We start from the raw sequence: 22,161 nt of genomic DNA on the forward strand, positions 1-22,161 counted from the left end.
ATGAAAAGCGACTTCAAACCGCCTAAAACAACTTGTTTGTGAATGTCTGACAACTGCTGCAGCGCATGCACGCGCAAGGAAACCAGTAGGTGGAGAAACCAGAAGGCACACAACACCGGAACGATTTTAAGGCTATTTCGCATAGGCTACTCAATGGTGCTATTTCACACGCATTATAGCGACCCCCACTCACCGGGGTTAGGTGGAAGGTGTTAATAGACGATTGGCGTAGCCTACAGAAAAATCTAAATTGCTCAAAAATGACGTATATCCCCTCTAAAATAAACACATGTATTAGAATATATTGGAATATCTAGGCTATATTATTTGTGCATTATGTCAGTGACACGCATTATGTAACTTTTTGTATGGTTATTGCTTGACGGGGGATCCCAAGCAGCTTTCAGCCATAAGACATTTCCTTATTTCACCCGACACTGATATTCAAAATGTTGAAACTCTTTCGGCATAGCCTATAAACGGTTTAATTAAATGTAGTGTTAGTTGTAAACAAACAGGGTACTTGGTGAGGCTTGGCCTCACAGATGCGCTCGTGCCTTAAATGGCAATACAAATCTTCACGATATAGGCCTATTAACTGACCGCCCGATTCACGTTGGCTGGGGGGCAGGGGGGCCATCAGACATTTGTTCCCAAGGGTCTATGCATTGTTAATCCGGCCCTGCCCCTAACGAACGCAACTTTCCACCTCTGAGACAGCTGAAAAGCAGTCTAGAGGATTCCTAACTCACTGTAACGTCGGCGACAAGATTCCCATGCTAGTGATTAAACGCAGCCCATTAAACGGAACTCCCAACAAATTAGGGCATGCTGGGATATGTACGGGGTGAACATTTGGGGTTTATGTCTGTGTTTCTCCTTAGTTTTGAGTGTAATGAGCAAAGCATCCAGTAGCTTATAATTGTAACATGTTTCCCTTTTAGTTCTCCCTTGTGTGTGATCCTTTTTTGTGTGGGGGCTGAGTCCTCCCCCTGTATGTGTAGCATTTGTGTAAACAAACTTGACCTGCCCTTTTGTGTATTGTGATCTGGGTCTGAGTCCCTGCTCACGTTCTCAGCTAATAAACCTTTTGATTGGACATCTGCGTGTGTCGCTATCAAATCGTTACATCACTAAGACTTACTTATTGTAGGCTGCGCAAACCACAGGCCTTTTTTTGGGCAAGCCTGTATTTGAGGCAGGCCTTCTGTTGAAAAATTTTAAATAGGCCTAAATCCTACGCTAACAGTAATCCTTCTACCCCCCGCTACCACAGCTGTGGATAGTGTGGCATGCTCACGCTTTATGTCTCCTTGCAAAATAGGCCTATAGCCCAACCATTTACGTCTTCAAAAAATAACAACTTGCCAGATATGCCTTCATATCTTTGGGCTTCATTCAGCATTTTGTTCTTCCACTGGAAATGACTCTTCTACATTTGCTGCCTGCTGCATCCTTTCTGTTTGTATTGTTTAGAAAATGTTTGACGTCTTGAGTTAATGCATTAAACATTGTTTGCTGGTAACCAGCCACAAATAGCCTACAGATTCTTGCGTGCGTACATTCTCTATTCTCTCCAAAATTTGCCCGTTCTATTGGCTGGCCAAGTGCGTAATTCTGCGGCATAAAGCAGATGTATTTGTTTATTGTACAGAAAAATAAAAATAACCTGTCAAGCAGTCAATTGACTACATTGCAGTCAATAAGCAGGGCAAATTACGACACCAAAACGTGGGTCATAGTTGTCTAAGCTTCTGCTGTGAGGCCAAACCCATGAACAAAGACGCATTGATATATGCAATAGTTTTTTTTTTGGCGAAACAAGCTCACAGCCGAACGAGTCATAGCACTGAAGGGAGAGGCAACTGGCATGTCATCTCCCCACGGGCCAATGGATGTACAAGTTTTCTCCTGTGCCTACGATATTTAATCCAGTGTTTTGTCAAGTTGCAAAATGCTATTCGTTTTAACGAATTTTTATGATAGTATGAAGTACTTTTTGTATAGGGTACTATCTTAATTGCTTTATACTCAATACTTGGCCATTGGCTATTGCATCTGTCTATTGAAAGTGAGAATGTGGCATGTGATCTACTGTGTAGGCTTCATAAAATAAAATAAACAGATTGCTAATGGCCTACAAGCTGATCTGGGGTGAGTTTCCCGTACAACTACGGAGGTTAGCTTTTTACTAACAGGATGCATCGTTCAACTAACCAACATGTAAGTTATGGCTGTTTCCCAAAACTGTCGTACTTACATAGTACTGTAAGTTTGAACCATGATAGTTTCCAAACTTCAGTAGTCTGGATTTAGGTGGTTAATGACCTTTAGTAGCATGTGCATGGGCACCTGCACATACTTCTGTGGCGCATTGCGTTAAGGCCGGCAGATGACAGCCACCGTTGCACAGCAGTTACCAGTCCCCTGTCCAAGAGTTCGAATCTGGGTTAAGATTTTGACAACAATATTGACATCGTTGTTTACCTAAGTTTATCTTTTGTGCAGATCATATTATCAAAATCAGAATCAGCCTTCTTGGCTTGGTTTGCTTAAACTAACAAGGACCCCCCTCCATGAAAATCAAAGGCTACATATTCTCAGCTGACTCGTCAAAAAGTGCACACCACCTTATTATTATCTGCAGGTGTGTGACTTTTACTTACGTGTACATGGCTGCAAATTGACTTTTAATTTATGTATTTTCTGCCTTGGGCATTTTAAAATATGGATGTATGGTGGTTAGAAGTGTAAATATCAATTAGAAACCTAAATATATTTATAATTATTAATTTGCAAACAAATAACTGGCGTCAGTGACGTCTTTGACATGAAGATCCCTGGAACTATGCTTCTACTAGCATTCTACCACAGGTCAAGAGGTGTAGTTGTAACTACACAACTTTACGATAGTGGTTGCGAACGTTCGTTGCTACTATGGTTTTGGGAAACACTAACGTAGTGTAACGATGCATTGGACTATGTAAGTTCCAAATATGAATGTAATTCTGCGGCATAAAGCAGATGTATTTGTTTATTGTACAGAAAAATAAAAATGACATGTCAAGCAGTCAATTGACTACATTGCAGTCAAGAAGTAGGGCAAATTAATTTACGAAACCAAAACGTGGGTCATAGTTGTCTAAGCCTCTATAGCGTAGCCTGTTAAAAACGTCGCAGAAGCCTACCCAAGGCTACAGATTAATTCTGAACAGTTATTTCTCTACTGGCTCAATTATCACACCACTGTTTTGATTTGCGTAGTTGCGTCAAAGTCCTTTTAGGCAAGTCCCTCCACTCGGCGGCCATATACCAACGTTTTATGGGCACTCATCGGGCACAGTCTTTGGGTCGAACTGCGCGTGCGCAAGGCTTCACGACACCAATCTTGCTCCAGCAGCGAGATCACAACACATGATTGGCACGATGTCTTCACAACACACCATATGATTGGCTCAATGTATTCAGATGTCGACGTTTTGCCGAGGAAGGGGTGGGATATGTGTAGACAACGGCCATTTTGGCGTGACAAACTAGCCCCATGCATTTCTATGGAGTATTTTTTGAGTGCTGTGTCTCCTCATTAGAAAGTCTCTAACCCAACACTGACAATAATGTAGACAGCAAATTTCGATTTCCGTTACCACCGTGTAGTCAAACCTTAAGCCATGCCCAAGTAGCCTAAATCGAGGTAAATAGAGCTTTTTCAGAAGGGGCGGCAGGCAGAGTGATGTACAGTGGCAGAGCGACGCACAGTGGCTGAAAGTGGTACTAAAGCTTCACGCCTCGTAATGCGCGACTGAAGTGGCCATTTGAAAGCGATGCCCACTGTACACACAGAAACACACACTTGAGGCAAAAAATTAGTTACACAATGAAATCAAAATAAAGAGCTAGATACCTATGCATGGATTGCTGGTGTTAATGGGCAAAGATGTGTTTGTTGGGGTGTATCCTCTCCAGCAAGAACAGTTGTAGCTGCCAATGGTGTTGGCACAGGTGGAGTTCAGACCACATGGATCAAAGTCGCATTCATTTACATCTATCAACAGTGAAAAAAACAAAGACAACAAGGATACAAGGATACAAGGATACAAGGATACAAGGATACAAGGAAGTTTATTGTCACATGCATATAGTTACTGGAAGTAAGAAATGCAGTGAAATTATGTCTGGTGTCAGCCTATTTGTGCATTAATGGGGGTTAAAAGTGCAGTAGAAGAGGGGTTTAGTAGATTAAGTGGCAAGGGCTGCATAAAAAGGTGGGGGAGGATTGGGATTGGGTGGGGGCACCAACAAGGAGCACCCAAGGCAACAGGGGCAAGGAAAAACTCCCTTACCAAGGAAGAAACCTTGGGCAGATCCACGGCTCAAGGGGGCTAACCCAACTGCCAGGGGTCTTGGTGTGTGTGTTGGGGGATGACAGGGGAGATGGGATAGTGTGCTGTGTATGTGGGGGAGAGGGCAGTGTGCAATATGTGTGTTGGAGAAGCTTCCTCATGAGACAATGTGCTGTGTATTGGGGGCAGTGTGCTGTAAGTATGTTGGGGATGTGTGTTGGAGAAGCTTCCTGATGAAATAATGTGCTGTGTATGTAGGGGGGCAGGGACTTACTATTGCAAGCAGAGTACTGTATGTAATGTATGTGAGTGATGACAGTGAAGATGTGTGTGTGGGGGGAGGAGTGGAGCAGTGACTGTGTGTGTGTGTGTGTGTAGTGTGTAGGTGGGTAGGTGGGGGCAGTGTGCTGTAAGTATGTAGAGGATGTGTGTTGGAGAAGATCCTGAAGACAATGTGCTGTGTATGTGTGGGGGGGGGGGCAGTGTGCAGCAAGTATGTAGAGGAGGCTTACTGTAGCAAGCAGTGTGCTGTATGTATGTGAAGTGATGACAGTGATGATGTAAGATTGGGAAACTAATGTAGGAACAAACAAATTACAGATATGTGTGTAGAAAATATATGAAATCTTCTGACCTGGATGCACAGGCTGATTGAAAGGGCCCAAAAACATTTTTGTGGCAAGTGTGGCTGTTTTTTGCCTTGTGTAGCCCAGTGCATAAAGGGTTAACTTCTAAAAGCCAGCTGGCCAATGAGAGCGCGACCCCTGCGTCTCCACAGCAACCACAGAAAAACTTTTGAATGAAATCAAACGAAAGACACGAACCAACGAGAATAATCTATCAATAAGAACTCAATAAGAAGAGAAAAGAAACCTGAACGAGAACATAAACCTGACCGGAGGGAAAACGATTGACAGGACTAACGTTAAATCGAATGGATTGAAGGTACATATTTAACTGAAATATCTACAAGATTAGAACAAGACTAAATACATAAATAGTAATGTAGACATAATTATGATCGTAGACATCCAGAAGACAAAACTTCAAACAGAACTGCAACTTTCTGAACTGCCTGTACTGCATCTAATGCTGGCTTCGGTGAGTTCGTTTTTTTCCGTTAAAAGTTTATGCTAAGCTAGGTTTGCTACTAGAGCTACTGCTGGTGCAGCACCATAAAAGCCTAACGCTAGCTTGAACTCCGGTAATGTTTAATAAACCTTTTAACATAGACCAGTTTCATATAATTTATTTATTGATTTAATTTATTTGATGTGACTATATTTATTGGATGTTTTGTACTCTGAGACCTGGATACATGATTGTTTCTGGCCTGTATATTTACAGGTCAGGTTTTTATAGTGGATAAAAGATCTGAATTGATGGCGAGCCTCCCAGAATCCCGAATCTGAACTTGCCTTCACCTTTCATTTCCCTTCACACCACTGTGGTAGGACTGTAAGACTGACCCAGACTGACCTTTTGACTATTCCCTGACTTAACCTCCTGATAACTTCTGAATGAACTGAATTAATTGATTGTGACACATTGATCGTTGATATTGATAATACATTTTGTTGAATTGATACACATACATACTATAATACACTGAATATTTATTGTATATATTTTTATTTTCTTGTACCATTGAAAGATCACATTGAATATTTTAGAACTTAGGTAAGATAAGGGTGCACCCGAATATAGAACCGTATATAGAACATCTGATATTGTTATTTACTGCACTGCACTTTGTATTCTATTTATTTCAATCTATTCATTGTACTTATTGTTATTTATACCATTTTATTCATTCACTCCTTTTACTTATTAAATGTCATCATTATTCTAACATAAACTTTAGCTTGTTGCATCCATCTACCTCCAGTAGTCTTATCTAGAAACTTCTGATTCTGGTCCAAGTAACTAGACATAACCTAGAATATAGTAAATTGAGCCGAGTGCTACACTTGCTCATATCTTTACTGACATACTCAATTTTAAATTGAATTCAATCCTTTGTGGCTTTGCATAATGTACCAAACCTGTGCAACAGCTCAAGTAAATGAAAGGGTATATGAACCGACCTCTCTGGCAGAACGGTCCGTTTGTCGGTAAACCATGAAGACATCCACAGGTGCCTTCGCTGAACTCATCACAGGCTCCATAAGTGATACAGCTGTCATGGGGCCAGGCATACTGCTCCTCACAGACACACCGATATCCACTCGTGTTTGAGTAACACACTGATGGACGATGGACAATAAGGTACTATCATGTTATGGTTGTGGAGACGCACGACTCACTGAAACTTGATTTCATTATTTGTATACAGTAATGAAACTTTCATGAGGCTTTCTGGTGCACATACAACTATGTGAATATAGTATGAATAATATGTCAAGTACGTACTTACGTAACGTCATTTGTCAATACAAAATGCATTTTCAATCTGATGTTATTCTCACCTGTTGTGACATTGATGTTAGTGATATCAATTTGTTCAGTTGTTGTGAGTGGGAGAGGAAGGTCAAGTTCAGACAACTCCATCTTTAGTTGGTCAGCATCTACTGTTCTCATCACAAGATCAAGCTCATATGTGTACACTTCTGTAGGTCCTGTAAGGGATAGTAATGCAGAATGCAACAGTGTCTTTCCTTATGCCTTATATGGCAAAACCACATCTAAAGGTATTTCCTTTACCCACCCAACTCTGCCTTGAGCCATATTGCTTAAAGGATTGGTTTGCTGTAAACACAATCTAGGGGTCTATTTATGAATAATAATGAGTTAAACATTTTATTTGGCAGTAAACTTACATTAATCGGAGGAGTTTTGAGCTACAACATTATTTGCATTAGCAACAGGCATAGAGCTACATCAAAATAAATAGCAATTTTCAAACCACTGACCAGGTTCAATATGGTAGCTTCAAATCAGTGGGCACATTTGACCTCCTGCAGTGTTGCGCAAATACGCAGATCTGGTTGAACGTAACTCATATTTGTATTGTATACATGCATCCCGTTCAACCATATAAAGTATGCGCACCGCTGCAAGAAGCTACCACAACACCGAGGAAGGTAATTACACTGACTTAATTTACAGCCCATATTGTAACATGTCTGTCCTTCAAAGTTTAAAATACTTCAATCTGTCTGTATAGATCCTTTCCACACTACCACCGAAGTATAAGGCTATTTTTAAAATAACGATTTATTTTGACATGGCTCCATGCCCACTACTACAATCTATAACCCATTTCATTGCTCATGTAAACAACGCTCTACAGTATCTCCAAACTCCTCAGATCAACGTAATTTGGCCCCCAAATGAAAGTGTGAAGTTGTTGTCATACATCAATAGACCCTAGGTTGTGTTTACCTCAAACTAATTCTTTAAACACCACTAAGAATACAAGTGAAATGAGGACATTATACAGAGTGAGGAACACACCTATGCAGGGGTTGCTGCTGCTAATAGGCAGAGACGAGTTTGTTGGAGCGTATCCTCTCCAGCAAGAGCAGTTGTAGCTGCCAACCGAGTTGGAGCAGGTGGAGTTTAGACCACATGCATCAAAGTCACATTCATTTATATCTATAAAGAAAAAATAACCTCTAATTTATTTGGACAAAAATACTGAATTTATTGAGTAAATAACTCTTTTAAGAGGGACTATGAATATGGGACATGGTAATAGTCCCAGAGAGGCTTTACACACAGAAACACACACTTGAGGCAAAACATTAGTTACACAATGAAATCAAAATAAAGAGCTAGATACCTATGCATGGATTGCTGGTGTTAATGGGCAAAGATGTGTTTGTTGGGGTGTATCCTCTCCAGCAAGAACAGTTGTAGCTGCCAATGGTGTTGGCACAGGTGGAGTTCAGACCACATGGATCAAAGTCGCATTCATTTACATCTATCAACAGTGAAAAAAACATGGACAACAGATTGGGAAACTAATGTAGGAACAAACAAGTTATAGATATGTGTGTAGAAAATATATGAAATCTTCTGACCTGGATCTTCTGACCTTCTGACCTGAATTTTAAATTGAATTCAATACTTTGTGGCTTTGCATACCACACCTGGGCAACAGCTCAAGTAAATGAAAGGGTATATGAACCAACCTCTCTGGCAGAACGGCCCATTTGTCGGTAAACCATTAAGACATCCACAGGTGCCTTCGCTGAACTCATCACAGGCTCCATAAGTGATACAGCTGTCATGGGGCCAGGCATACTGCTCCTCACAGACACACCGATATCCACTCGTGTTTGAGTAACACACTGATGGATGATGGACAATCAGTTACTCTTATGTTATGGATGTAAAGCAGTGTGACTAACTGTCCATTGATTTCATAATTTATTTAAGCAATATAGTTGCTCGGCCTCGTGGCTACGGCCGAACAACACCCGTGGGAATATCCATGACCAATCCCACGATCACGAGTGCTATATTGCTTTTATACAACAATTCTACCACAAACTAAATAATCTGAACACCCCATTATTGTTTAAAAATGTTAATTTCGACATCTTCTTACGCATCAAAAAAAAAGTTCGCTTTTCAATGGACCCTTTCAAGAGAGTTCCATTATCAGCATCATATTTGGCCCCACAAGACTTCCTTTTGAACATTCCATATGTTATCTTAATGCAGAGGAAGTAGATTGGGGCCAAAATAGAACGTTCAAGCATTGTTTTTGTTTACCTTGTTGAAAGGGTCCGTTGACAGCTTCTTGGTTGCTAGGTAACCAACATTCCAGTAGTGATGGGACAACCGACTCTTATACGCAAGTCGGTTCAACCAGACGGTTGTTGGTTGGCCTACCGAGTTAATAGATTCGGTCACCGGTTCGCGCGACGGGGGGGTTATATCGCGCGTTACTTCCCCCGCCATATCGCTCCAAGACATGTAGCCTCAAGCTGCAAATGTCATGCTCTTCGTGTCTCTGAAATTAGCTGATATACACACTCATATTGACCTACACTAGACTGAAGCACTGCCCATGGTTAGCCTACATTCGGTCTTGTTCAGTAGTCAGCTGTGCGCGCGGTGTCCTCGTGAGCCTACCAATAGCCTATTCACTTCTAACATTTAACTTAACTACCAAGATAACATAGCCTGTCATATAATATTTCCCCCCTTTGTAATTTAGGATATGGATTTCAATGAACAATTCCAAGATGCACGAAACATAAAGGCTTATGCATTAGCACGGTTACGGTCTCTAACCTGTTGTACAGTCCTCACAGCCTACCAACAAACATCTCATTTAACATAACTACCAAGATAACATGACGTGTATTTGTATTTTATATCCATCGGTAATGTAGCCTATGAACCTCTATGTAGGCTACACAGTCACCTAATGCACGAGAAACAAATAGGTTTCTGCGATCGGTTGATAACTCAAACTTGCGATAACACCCGTTTGATTAGACTCATACCCTCGGTTACGGTCTCCTTCAGTAGCCTGGCGCGTGGTCACTTCGTGAACCTACTATGAAGCTGGCAACATTCACCTCTCTAACATTAAACTTTCTAACTACAAAGATAACATGATGTGTATTTGTAGGCTATGTGATGAACTTCCCCATCGATATATATGAATGGCCATGAACACAAGCATCTACGATGCACTAAAAACAAGGCATGGTTAATAACTTGCTGCTAACCTAGACAACCGTTTTGATATCATAGACTCATAGCCTATACCTCGGTTACGGTCTCGTTTAGTAGGCTAAGTAGCCTGATGCGCGGTCTCTTCGTGACAAACGAAGCCAGCAACATTTAACTTTATAACTAGGCTACCCAGATAACGTGTAGCGTATTTGAAGCTTATGTGATGTAGGTTACTTCCCCATCAACTAGATGTACCGCAGAGCGGTACAAAATATGACCGCCGCCCAGTCCAGCACATTTTTTCCACAAAAATAAATCACGCTGAAAGGCCTGTATGATTCTAACTGTCTCACTAAATTGCATTATCCACACTCAATTCTCACTGGTATCTGCTAGACAACAAGTACCAAAACATGATTAGTTCATAGATTTCACATGTAAAATTCATTTTATACAACCCCACCCCCATCTTGCCTGTTCATAATTCTGAGAAATTCTTGAATTGTGTGCATGTGTGCGTGTACACGTTTATGTTTATGTGTGTGTGCGTGCTTGTGTGTTTGCCTGCGTATGTGTGTTTGTACATGTGCATGCATGCGTACATATGTCTACTGTGTGAGTATGTGTCATACGTATGATTACTGTGAATGTATGCGTGTGCGTGTGTATCTGTTTATGCACATGTGTGCACATGGAATGGGTTAACATGACCCCTGGAGGCAAACATACGAAAAAAATTGGTCATCCTAGGCCCTACGGTTCTCAAGATATTCACAGAAAACTGTGTCTGCCCTACCCTCCTTTCGGGGGGTCCAGTACAGCGGGGGGGCTACAGATCAAAACGAAAAACGATGGTTCCATGCTATCCATGTGGGGTTACATGCCCACCAAGTTTCGTGTACCCCAGTCTTTCAGTGTCCCGGGAATCCTTGTTGTACACAAGTACACGGTCACGAAATGTACACATAAATTATTTTATTGTAAGGCCCCCCATGAACGAAAGTACACAAAACTTGGCATGCATTCGGAGGGTGTCATAATGATCCTACACTTTCAATTTCGTGCAGTTTTGACCATGTCATCCAGAGATATTGTGATGAAAACACCTAATTTTTTGCTTTTTAATTTTTAACTAGGTGGCGCTATACATGAAATAAGTGGTAATGGGATGGGTTGACATGCCCTCTTAAGACCAACATACAAAAAAAAGGTGGACCTCCTAGGCCCTACGATTCTCGAGATATTCACAGAAAACTGTCTCCGGCCACCTACAGGCCAGTTGGTGTATAGTAACATAAATTAATTTATTATGTAGCCCCCCATGAACGGAATTCCACGAAACTTGGCGTGCATTCAGAGGGTGTCATAATGATCCTACACTTCCAATTTCGCGCAGTTTTGACTATGTTAGGTCACAGATACCTGTGATTACATCACCTCATTTTTACTTTTTTGTGTTTAACTAGGTGGCGCTATACATGAAATGAGTGGTTATGGAATGGGTTGACATGGCCCCTTGAGATCAACATACAAAAAAAATGGTCCTCCTAAACCTTACGGTCTCGAGATATTCACAGAAAACTGTGTCTGCCCTACCCTCCTTTCGGGGTGCAGTCCAGCTGGGGCTACAGATCAAAACGAAAAACGATGGTTCCATGCTATCCATATGGGGTTACATGCCCACCAAGTTTCGGCTCTACCCCGGTCTTTCAGTGTCCCTGGAATCTTTGGACGGAAATTTGGACATGCTAAAAAAGAACAAACAAAAATCTGACTGACCGCCAAGGCCGGCGGTCATAATAAATAGTTCCATAGAACCCAATTGTTGTATAAATACGTATACGGTGAGCACACATTCATGATGCTTTCTTGAGCGTTTCAGAGGACCAAAATGTCAATTAATGAAACACATATATACAGTGGAGGAAATAATTATTTGATCCTATTGATTTTCTATGTTTGCCCACTGACAAAGAAATGAACAGTCTATAATTAAATACACTTATTTCAGTCAATGAAATGCAAATCAATTCATCTTTACTTTTTCTTTTTTCAATGAGATGTTATTCTCACCTGTTGTGACATTGATGTCAGTGATCTCAACTTGTTCAGTTGTTGCGAGTGGGAGAGGAAGGTCAAGTTCAGACAACTCCATCTTCAGTTGGTCAGCATCTACTGTTTCCATCTCAATCTCAACCCTGTACTTGTACAGTTGAACAGGACCTGTAACAGTCCCAGAATGCAAAAATACAACTGTGTCATTGTCAAAAAAAGAAATAATAGCAATACACTGCATGCATTGTGTTTGGAACTAAAATACTTCCTTGCTTCTTTACAGAATAATTATGTCTTAGATAACTCTTCAGTGGAGCTGCACAAAACGAGCACTATGAGCACTACGATTTGAAAGAGTACATCAATACAGGTGAAATGAGGACATTATACAAGGTGGGGAACACACCTATGCAGGGGTTGCTGCTGCTAATAGGCAGAGACGAGTTTGTTGGAGCCGCATCCTCCAGCAAAGCGCAGTTGTAGCAAGCCAATGATGTTGGAGCAGGTGGAGTTTTGACCACATGCATCAAAGTCACATTCATTTACATCTATAAGAGAAAAAAACTAATTTATGTGGGTAAAAATGCAGAATTTATTTAGTAAATAATCCCTCTATACACAGGAACGATTTTAAGAATGACTATGAATACGGTATATGCCAAGGCCGTAATATACTTTGAGGGGGGACATGCCCCCCTTGACTTGGTGATGAAATTATGCACTACCTTCTACAGGAGGTAAAGGGCTGAGACTAGCTACAACAAAGTGAACTTAACAATTACATACATTCTTCACATACTGTAACTACCCAAAAGCCTATTGTATAAAGTTAGGATCTGTTCCCATCAGCTGTTGATGGGACATCTCTAACACCATACCAATTCTTGCAAAGACTTGTTTGAAGCGGTAATATTAATGTCTGTTTACACTCACTGTAACTGTAATTGCGGCGACAAACAATATTTCCCTAAATGTGTCAGTAATTGTATGAAGACAGAAAAAACATGTTTCTGGTGAAAGTGGGTCGATCTGTGACCGCTATCAATCAACTATGATGCTAGTATACTGGAAATTCGTCACACTATGCAGGGTCTACAAGAGGTTAGTCAATATTTCTTGATTTGCCATTCAGATCAGAAATGGTTAGTTGTCCATTCCTGAACATCATGCAAGAGACTTGTGTAGTGATAATATTTCTAATGTTTTTACTCTGATGCATTCAGAGTGGCCTACAGAGAGAGAGAGACAGAGGGGGTGGGCGGGTGGTATGGCGATGGCAGTCGGGCAGGGATAGAAGGTGGCATTGGGTGTGGAAAGGAGCAAAGACTGACTTATTTACTGTAGTTACAAAGTGGCATAGCTTTGTCTAAGGTGTGGGTGTTTTGGTTTGAATTTTGTTTACATGACCACATGGAGCCATGGTAATGTAGCCAAACAAAGGCATACTCAGAAATCAGACCGGGCATGCAAATGCAAAACCAAATTGTTTGAATATTTGTTATACTTTGGCCACGTATCTGTAGCCTGGAAAAATCCAGATACAATGAAATCAAAATAAAGAGCTAGATACCTATGCATGGATTGCTGGTGTTAATGGGCAAAAATGTGTTTGTTGGGGTGTATCCTGTCCAGCAAGAACAGTTGTAGCTGCCAATGGTGTTGGCACAGGTGGAGTTCAGACCACATGTAAGGACAGAAGGACATGTCTGTCCTTCAAAGTTTAAAATACTTCAATCTGTCTGTATAGATCCTTTCCACACTACCACCGAAGTATAAGGCTATTTTTAAAATAGTGATTTATTTTGACGTGGCTCCATGCCCACTACTACAATCTATAACCCATTTCATTGCTCATGTAAACAACGCTCTACAGTATCTCCAAACTCCTCAGATCAACGTAATTTGGCCCCCAAATGAAAGTGTGAAGTTGTTGTCATACATCAATAGACCCTAGGTTGTGTTTACCTCAAACTAATTCTTTAAACACCACTAAGAATACAAGTGAAATGAGGACATTATACAGAGTGAGGAACACACCTATGCAGGGGTTGCTGCTGCTAATAGGCAGAGACGAGTTTGTTGGAGCATATCCTCTCCAGCAAGAGCAGTTGTAGCTGCCAATGATGTTGGAGCAGGTGGAGTTTGGACCACATGGATCAAAGTCACATTCATTTATATCTATCATGATGAAATTGGAGAAAAAAAAACATATGACTTTTGTACTCACAACAACATGGTGATTGGTGGAACTATATTCCAGCACAAGAACATTCACAAAACAACATGGACAAAAACACAGATAAGACCATATCACTTTTGCCAGAAGATGGCAAACAACTTTTATAGAGTTGTGGATCTGATCATGAGCTGCTAGTGGTGGAGATCAAGAAGTGCAATGAATGCAAATGATAAATTTCCACCTATAAAAAATTATTTTCGCCCTGTCCCTTTTGGGGCTCCTTACAAAAGAGCTGCATATGACCGAGACAAATGGAGAGCTGTTGTGAAAGCCTCAATCCCCTCTAGGGATGAAGAGGAATACGTAAGTAGCCGCTGAATCAACTTACTTGGACAAAGACTCATGTTTATCTTGCCCCCACAGCGCTTGTTGGAAAGAAGAAGGACTACACCGAGAAGAACCCAATGCATAAAGATAAATATGGTGGAGGGTCTGGTATGGCCCTAGTATCATGAACTCCATGAAATACCTGGGCATTTTAAAGGCACCCTATGCAAGTTTTTTACCTAAATATAACAGCTCCCAAGTAATGGCGATGGTAAAGAAACTGCAGCACCCCGCAGGCTGAGAACCAGCCTTGCAATTTGGCTGTCGCCACCCCGGAGACATGTGCTACTCTATAACCCAATCTGACACTGTTAGCCTAGTTTAGCATAATTCACTGGAACTGGGTTTTTCCATTTAGCCTATAGCTAACCTATAGCTGGCCTATAGCTAAAATGGAGTTAAAAGTTAACTGGAATAACCCACTTCTAAAAAAAAAAAGTGTTTTTGTTAAAAATATTTATTTCTGTTTCGGAATAAATTTGGGTTGCAATCTACTCAATGCCACAGTGGTTTCCAAGGAATGCAAGGAAATAAGAAGATGTAGTACATTTTCTATTGTCATGAATCACCGTATTTTTAAAACTTTTGCACACATAGCCACATGAAAATTCAGACACTAAAACTCGCATACCAACACATGGATTGCTGGTGTTAATAGGCAGAGATGAGTTGATTGGGGTGTATCCTCTCCAGCAAGAACAGTTGTAGCTGCCAGTGTTGTTGGAGCAGGTGGAGTTCAGACCACATGGATCCCAATCACATTCATTTACATCTGTAAAAGGTCCAAGAATCAAAAGAAATAAATCAAAATAAAGAAGTTTTTCAGTTATATTGCTATTCAGTTATAATGGAACACACATGACCCTCTGTATTATATATTGCGGCTTTTCGGCCCACATCGCATTTTTTACCTGTTACCTTAACAACTTCATAAGCTGTCATAATGAATTAAAGAAGCAAAACATGCTTGCAAAGTGGCCTCTGTAATGGGTGGAAAGTATGTATGTAGGACAGTATGGCTACTTGGACCAGAATTTCAAGATGCTGGAGGGCGTAATTTAGTAACTTGGCTTAAAGTGTAGCTTAACATTTTTTTGTTTGTTTTTTTAACTGAGCAGGCAATCTTTTGAAACAAACATGTAGATCGGCATCCTCACCCTGCAATTTGAGACTTGCTTTGCGTATTTCACTGGAGGAGAGATTCCAGAGTTGTGTGAGAAAACCAAAGTGTGTGCAGATCTCATTACAGGCCCTGTGTCTCTGTTGCAAAGCACTAACAGTAGCTCTGAAGCTCTCTCTTGTTTATGAGCCTGCATTTTTCTTTTTTGAGTCCCACTTTCATGTTTCCTATGGCTGTATATTTCCACAGGTTACTTTCAATTTAATTTAATTTCAATTTATTGTGCTTATATACATGTTATGGTGCTTCTGTAGCACCAAAACATTACACATGTATCATGGCGCTTTACAGAATGTAGGCAATCAGAGAAAAAGAAAAGAGGGAGAAAAGAAAAGTAAGAAAGAAAGAAGGAAGGCCCATGGGTAACAGGAGCGAGGAAAAACTCCCTAGAATTGGAGATACATATAGGAAGAAACCTCGAGCAGATCCACGACTCAAGTGCCTAACCAATCTGCCTAGGGTCAATACGGACAGTAAGGTCTATAAACAATGACAAATGCATATGACAGTCAGGTGTGGAGAATAGGACATGGTGTTTAAAGCACCTGAGGTGAAAGTTACAAAAGGTGGGATGATTACGTATCCGGTATGATAAAGCATAATCATGATTTAGTGAGAGAAAGTGCATAAGTCCGGCGTCGGAATTGTCCAGGAAAGAAAGTTGTGAGGGGGCCAGTGGTGGGTCAGCAGACAGGCCAGAATCCGGGCAGAGTTGTCATAGGCAGGTGATGGGGCTGTACGGGCCAGGAATCCAGGTAGGGGGAAAGTAATTCAACAGTCAAGGATGGGACTTCAGGTGGGATGGGTAAGAGGAGGGCCAGGCACACGGATGGTTGATGACTGGTGATGATATACCTCACAAGTGAGGTACAGTAAGGAAGAAGAAAGAGAGATTTAGAATGGGTTAGTATTACTTGAAATCAATGTGGTTAATGTCAAGAAGTGATCAGTGGTGCTTTATATTGTTACAGTAAATCATAGTGAGAATGGGCAAGAGAGGGAGAGTTGAGAGAAAGAGGGTAGGGGAGAGAGGAGAGGGGAGGGGGTTGTACGGCGTGGCACATGAGAAGTCCATGATAGCACTATGCTATAGCTGCATAACTAAGGCATGGTGAGGGGTAGTCGACACCAGCGCAGGTATGGTCAGTGACCACCATCTCACGCGCGACTGGGGTGCCAGTCACACGAGGACTCAGCAGGGTGGTCCATTCCAAAATCCCCGAGATGGGTGAAGTTCCACACCGCACCATACCTAACTATGGGAGGCAGTAAAGAGGTATGTTTTAAGTCTAGATTTTAAGTTAGAAGTAATACTTTGAAGTCAATGCGACTTTTAACAGGCAGCCAATATAAAGATGCCAGGATAGGGGAAATATGTTCATATTTTTTAGTTCTAGTGAGTGTGCGAGCAGCTGCATTTTGTATAAGCTGTAAGCTCTTTAGACAGGTGTTATTGCAGCCAGCATACAGAGCGTTGCAATAATCAATCCTTGAGGTTACAAAAGCATGGATTAATTTTTCAGCGTCTGGTAAGGATAAGGACTTCCTTATCTTTGAAATGTTCCTTAAGTGATAGAATGAAGTTTTGGTAATCTGTTTTAAGTGATAGGTCTTGGTCAATTGTAATTCCTAAATTTTTAACACTTGTGGATGAGGATAGTCGAAGATCAGTAAATGTAGCCTGTGATGAGGATAGGATATTCCTCATCTTTTTAGGACCTACAACCATGACTTCTGTTTTATCGGAGTTCAAAAGCAGGAAATTATTTGTCATCCATGTCTTTATATCTCTTATACATTGTGTCAAGTTTGGCTAACGGAGTTTATTCGTCATTTTTTACGGAAAGGTATAGTTGTGTAGAATGAAAGATTGAAATTGTAAGAATGAAATTTAATGCCATGTTTCCTAATTTCAGAGCCTAGGGGAAGCATATAGAGAGAAAATAACAGGGGCCCTAGTACTGAGCCTTGAGGCACCCCATATTTTACCATAGTCTGGATAGACGGCTTATTGTGGACTTGTACAAATTGTCTGCGGTTAGAAAGGTATGATCTAAACCAAGCGAGTGCTGAGTCTTTAATGCCTATCAAATGTTCAAGCATGTGAAGTAGTATGTCATGGTCTATGGTGTCGAAGGCAGCACTGAGGTCCAGTAGGACTAAAATTGATATATGTCCATTATCGGCAGCAATGAGGAGGTCATTAAAAACTTTAACTAAGGCTGATTCAGTACTGTGGTGAGCTCTGAAACCTGACTGATATAATTCTTCGATTTTATTCATATGTAAGAAGGCACTAAATTGTTTGGACACTATTTTTTCTAGTATTTTCGACAGAAAAGGAAGATTAGATATAGGCCTATAGTTGGCCAGGCCGTTAGGGTCAAGGGTAGGTTTTTTGAGGGATGGCTTAATAACAGATAACTTAAACGACTGTGGTACATGCCCTGACAGCAGTGAGTTATTTATGATCTGGAGCAAAGCATTATCCAAGAAAGGGAGAGCAGATTTCAGAAGATGAGTAGGGATAGGATCTAGTAGACTAGTTGTAGATTTTGATGAGGAAATTGTGGAAGTGAGGTCTAATATGTCGATCGGTGTAAATGAATTCAAAGTTGTTCGTCCCCATCTGTGATTCAATTATGTTTTCGCCACCGCTCAGCAATGGAGTATGAATATCTGGTGAGACTGATTGGTTATTAATCTTATCTCTAATTGTTTCAATTTTGTCATTGAAAAAATTCATGAAGTCATTACTGTTTAGGCATATAGGGATAGATTCAGTTACTTCAGTGTGGCTCTTCGTCAGGCAGGAAATTGTGGTAAAGAGAGATTTTGTATTATTTTTATTTTCTTCGATCACCAAGGAATAGTAGGTTGACTTAGCCTCGTTGAGTGCTTTTTTGTAGGTGATAAGGCTATCTTTCCATGCTTGGCGGAAGACTTCCAATTTAGCAGTACGCCATTTTTGTTCATGTTTGCGCGCTGCTTGTTTGAGGGTTTTTGTCTGTGTGGTGTACCATGGAGCACGCCTTACTTGTTTCCTTACTCTCTTTTTTAGTGGTGCTACTGAATCAAGGGTTGAGCGTAATGAGTTCATTACATTAATGAACTCATTACGGCTGGATTAAGGAAAGGGCCTTCTGATACCACATGGGTCCGGAAGGGGGCAAACGTAAACAAGATTTTTTCTAGAAAGTCTGCATTCGTTTTTTTCAGATAGGCCGCGGCTGTAGTATTCAGCTAAATTGGGTACTGCATATTGTAATGTCATTGTAAAAGTATTTAGATGGTGGTCAGGTCGGGTGTTGTGGCAGAACTGTTAACTGCTCTATGCTTATGCCGTATGACAAGACTAGATCAATAGTATGGTTATCTTGGTGTGTGGGTGAATTAACATTTTGACAGAACCATGTTCAATTAGGGATTGAAATGCAATTGTGAGACAATACTTTGCGCTCGACAAATTGTCAGCATGCAATATTAAGCCCCGTTGCAGTCGAGGCCCTTAGCAGTAGCTCTTATAGCCCATTTGTTAACACAGCCGACATGCTAGCAATATCATGTCTGAGATTCATAGGAAACAAAGTTCCTAATTCTCAAAACTTTCTCAAAACTACAATTTCCCCTTTGTTTTGTAATAGTATGACTTGCCAATAATAAGTGGTGACATAAGAAGTCTACTAACCTGCTCTTTTCACTCTAAGGTGGGGTTGGATTGTACTTTTGTTTGTGAGCTGTGGAAGTAAATAAATAAATTAGAGACATAAATAGATTATGGATTAATTTAACATTTTCAAATTGCTTGAAAGTATATAAAGAACTACTGCTTTAAAATATATGTAACAAAGTTTGACTCAGGTTTGTATGTTAAGTGGGCCAAAAAGCAGTTCAAGATATTGGTACAAAGAAAAGAAAAAAGGCGACACTGGATAACAATAAATAGTGAATGTCTGTAATAAATAGAATTCCACAGAATCCCATTTACCTGAGATGTGGGAGTTTCACTGAATGCCTCTGTTATCATGCTGCAGCAGATAATTGTGATTAAGATCACTGAATTCTTGACTGCCATGCCTGTCAACATTTAAGAGAAAACATTAATAGACAGTATTTTTAGAGAGAATAAGCTTGTTTTGTTGTCTTCATTGCTCTGACCATCATAGTCTAACATGGAAATGCAGGCCTACTGAATTGCATCCCAAAACACTGTCAAAAAGAACAAGGTTGCTTAAAAGTAAAGAAGCAATAACATTAAGCCTTATTCACCAATCTTTCACATGAAGAAAATTGTTCTTAAAACCCACTTACTGTTTTCATGAAAATTCTAACATTCACTAATCTTTTCTATGGAGTCTGACAGTGGCCTAGCCATTGCAAGATTTAAAAAAAAAAAATATCAAGAGCATGTATTAAATCGTAACATGGAAACACAATTCTAACGAGTGCACAATTTAATTAAAATGAGAACATTTATTTAACATGAGCACTTGAGTTTTAGTAAATCATGTTCTCATTATACAATATTTTTCTTGCAAAGATCACTGTCGGGCTCCATAGCTTTCTTATCTCGGATTTTTTATTCTTAGGTAACAACTAAATAAAAATGACAGGACTAAATAACAACACATTTGCTCTATTTTAAAGCAGCTTCACATATAAGGTACTTGCATGTTTTTGCGCATACTGCATTGTACAAAAAAGCTTGCGCCTTGCGAAATTAAGACAAAACATTCATTGATTTTTGATAGTTTTACTCAACTTCTTTCTCAATTTATGTGCACGTCCTGCAGTTTTACGCCGTTTATGGCGACTAACGGGGAGTTTACCTATGCTGATTAAGACCAACTGGCACAAAATTTCAATTTAAGAATAAATGGGATCCAGCATGATACAAAGAAAGCTGCAAACAACTCTGAGGTTTAAGAACACTTGTGAATCTGACAGCTTTCTTTGGACCTCTCTTAAAGGCACACTATGCAGGTTTTTTAGCTTACTATGCAAGTTTTTTAGCTTAATTACCTTATTTAACTTCATTTACCAGCTTCAGAGTCATTGGAATGGTTATATGACTTTTTTCGGGTTGAATGGTCGCCGTCTCGCTTCCCCCTAGCGCCTGTGAGCGGAAAAACCACCCTTGCAACTGTGGGCTGGTGGCCTCAGTGTCAGGAAGTATAACGAGTGTAACGAATTGTTTTACTGCATTCAAATACACATACACACCAGGCACCGGCTAGAAAAAGGTAGCGATGGAGTTTCTCAGACATTCGTCATGACAGAGCAAGCGAAAAATAAGCAAAACCGAAAAAAAAAAAAACAGTAAGGAAATGGCCAATAGTGCATAGTTTACCTTTAAAGGAAAACTCCAGACATTTTTCACAGATCTCTGTTTCTCGAGATCACCAAGTACTGTCAGTACAGAACAAAAACAAGCTAGAGCAGCCAGGCAGCTATGATTTTAATGATGACCCTAGAGTGTATCACTGTAGCTGCCTGGCTATTCTAGCTGTTGGCTGCAGCAACTCGAGCTATGGTGATACCAATTTATTTTCTGAACTGACAGTACTTGGTGAACAAACATAAATCACTGTTGCCTCTGTTTTAATCCATGTCAGTCTACCATGGCAGGTTTAATGGAAGCAAACTCAATGCAAGTGCTTGAATATGCCTCCACACCTGCTTTTACATATGCCATAGAGTGAAATAGACATCTTGACCCCTGATCACATGTGATCTTGACCTGTGACCCCATGACCTACAGTACCCAGTGGCATTCTAGCTTGTATGACATCCTGGGCAACCCTCAGTGTCCAGGCATGTTCTGCTTGGGTAAAATTGAGCTGAGTTGTTAGACATGGTTACTCAGCCATGTTTTTTTCATTTTTAAAAGTGTCTTACTTTACCTAGAATTCATTGCACCATAGTCCTACTAAATAAAGGTAATCAAGAACTACACTGCATTGTACAATGATTCAGTTTAGATGTATCTGAAGTCTGACTACCTACTATCTATAAGTCATATCTACAGTCATATAAGTATCATAGTCAAATAGCCTTGTTGGCACACAAGGCTTTGAACGGCTAGTCATGTCACACATCAAATCCACCCCCCCCGGACCCCTTCCAGTTTGCATACCAAGCCAAACGGTCCACAGAGGATGCAATATGCTCTGCCGTCCACCCAGCCCTCACACACCTGGACACAAAAGACTCATGTGACAATGTTGTTCATAGACTTCAGTTCAGCATTCAACACACCATAATCCCACAACAACTCATCTGCAAACTAGACCAGCTGGGGCTCAACACCTCACTATGCAACTGGCTGCTGGACTTCCTCAGTGAGAAGCCACAAGCAGTAAGAGTTGGCAACAACACCTCAA

At 40.6% G+C, this 22,161-nt stretch overlaps 1 protein-coding gene and 1 long non-coding RNA gene across 2 annotated transcripts in view; one reads left to right on the forward strand and one right to left on the reverse strand.

The window, feature by feature from the left end:
- The window catches only part of LOC125299344 (neurogenic locus notch homolog protein 1-like), a 104,536-nt gene that overhangs the window by 7,430 nt on the left and 74,945 nt on the right, over window positions 1-22,161 (reverse strand). The window contains exons 9-16 of the mRNA XM_048250586.1: window positions 14,070-14,210; window positions 12,051-12,200; window positions 8,477-8,635; window positions 8,125-8,265; window positions 7,797-7,937; window positions 6,809-6,958; window positions 6,428-6,586; window positions 3,902-4,042 (exon numbers count right to left, since the gene is read on the reverse strand). Of these exons, the coding sequence (XP_048106543.1) occupies window positions 3,902-4,042; window positions 6,428-6,586; window positions 6,809-6,958; window positions 7,797-7,937; window positions 8,125-8,265; window positions 8,477-8,635; window positions 12,051-12,200; window positions 14,070-14,210 (1,182 nt within the window). The remainder of the gene's footprint in view (window positions 1-3,901; window positions 4,043-6,427; window positions 6,587-6,808; window positions 6,959-7,796; window positions 7,938-8,124; window positions 8,266-8,476; window positions 8,636-12,050; window positions 12,201-14,069; window positions 14,211-22,161) is intronic.
- On the forward strand, window positions 5,056-6,192 carry LOC125299136. Its single transcript, XR_007194324.1, has 3 exons — window positions 5,056-5,285; window positions 5,368-5,441; window positions 5,688-6,192. It is a non-coding gene; the product is annotated as an uncharacterized LOC125299136 (long non-coding RNA).

This window comes from Alosa alosa, chromosome 8 (assembly GCF_017589495.1).
Source record: "Alosa alosa isolate M-15738 ecotype Scorff River chromosome 8, AALO_Geno_1.1, whole genome shotgun sequence".
NCBI classification, from domain to species: domain Eukaryota; kingdom Metazoa; phylum Chordata; class Actinopteri; order Clupeiformes; family Clupeidae; genus Alosa; species Alosa alosa.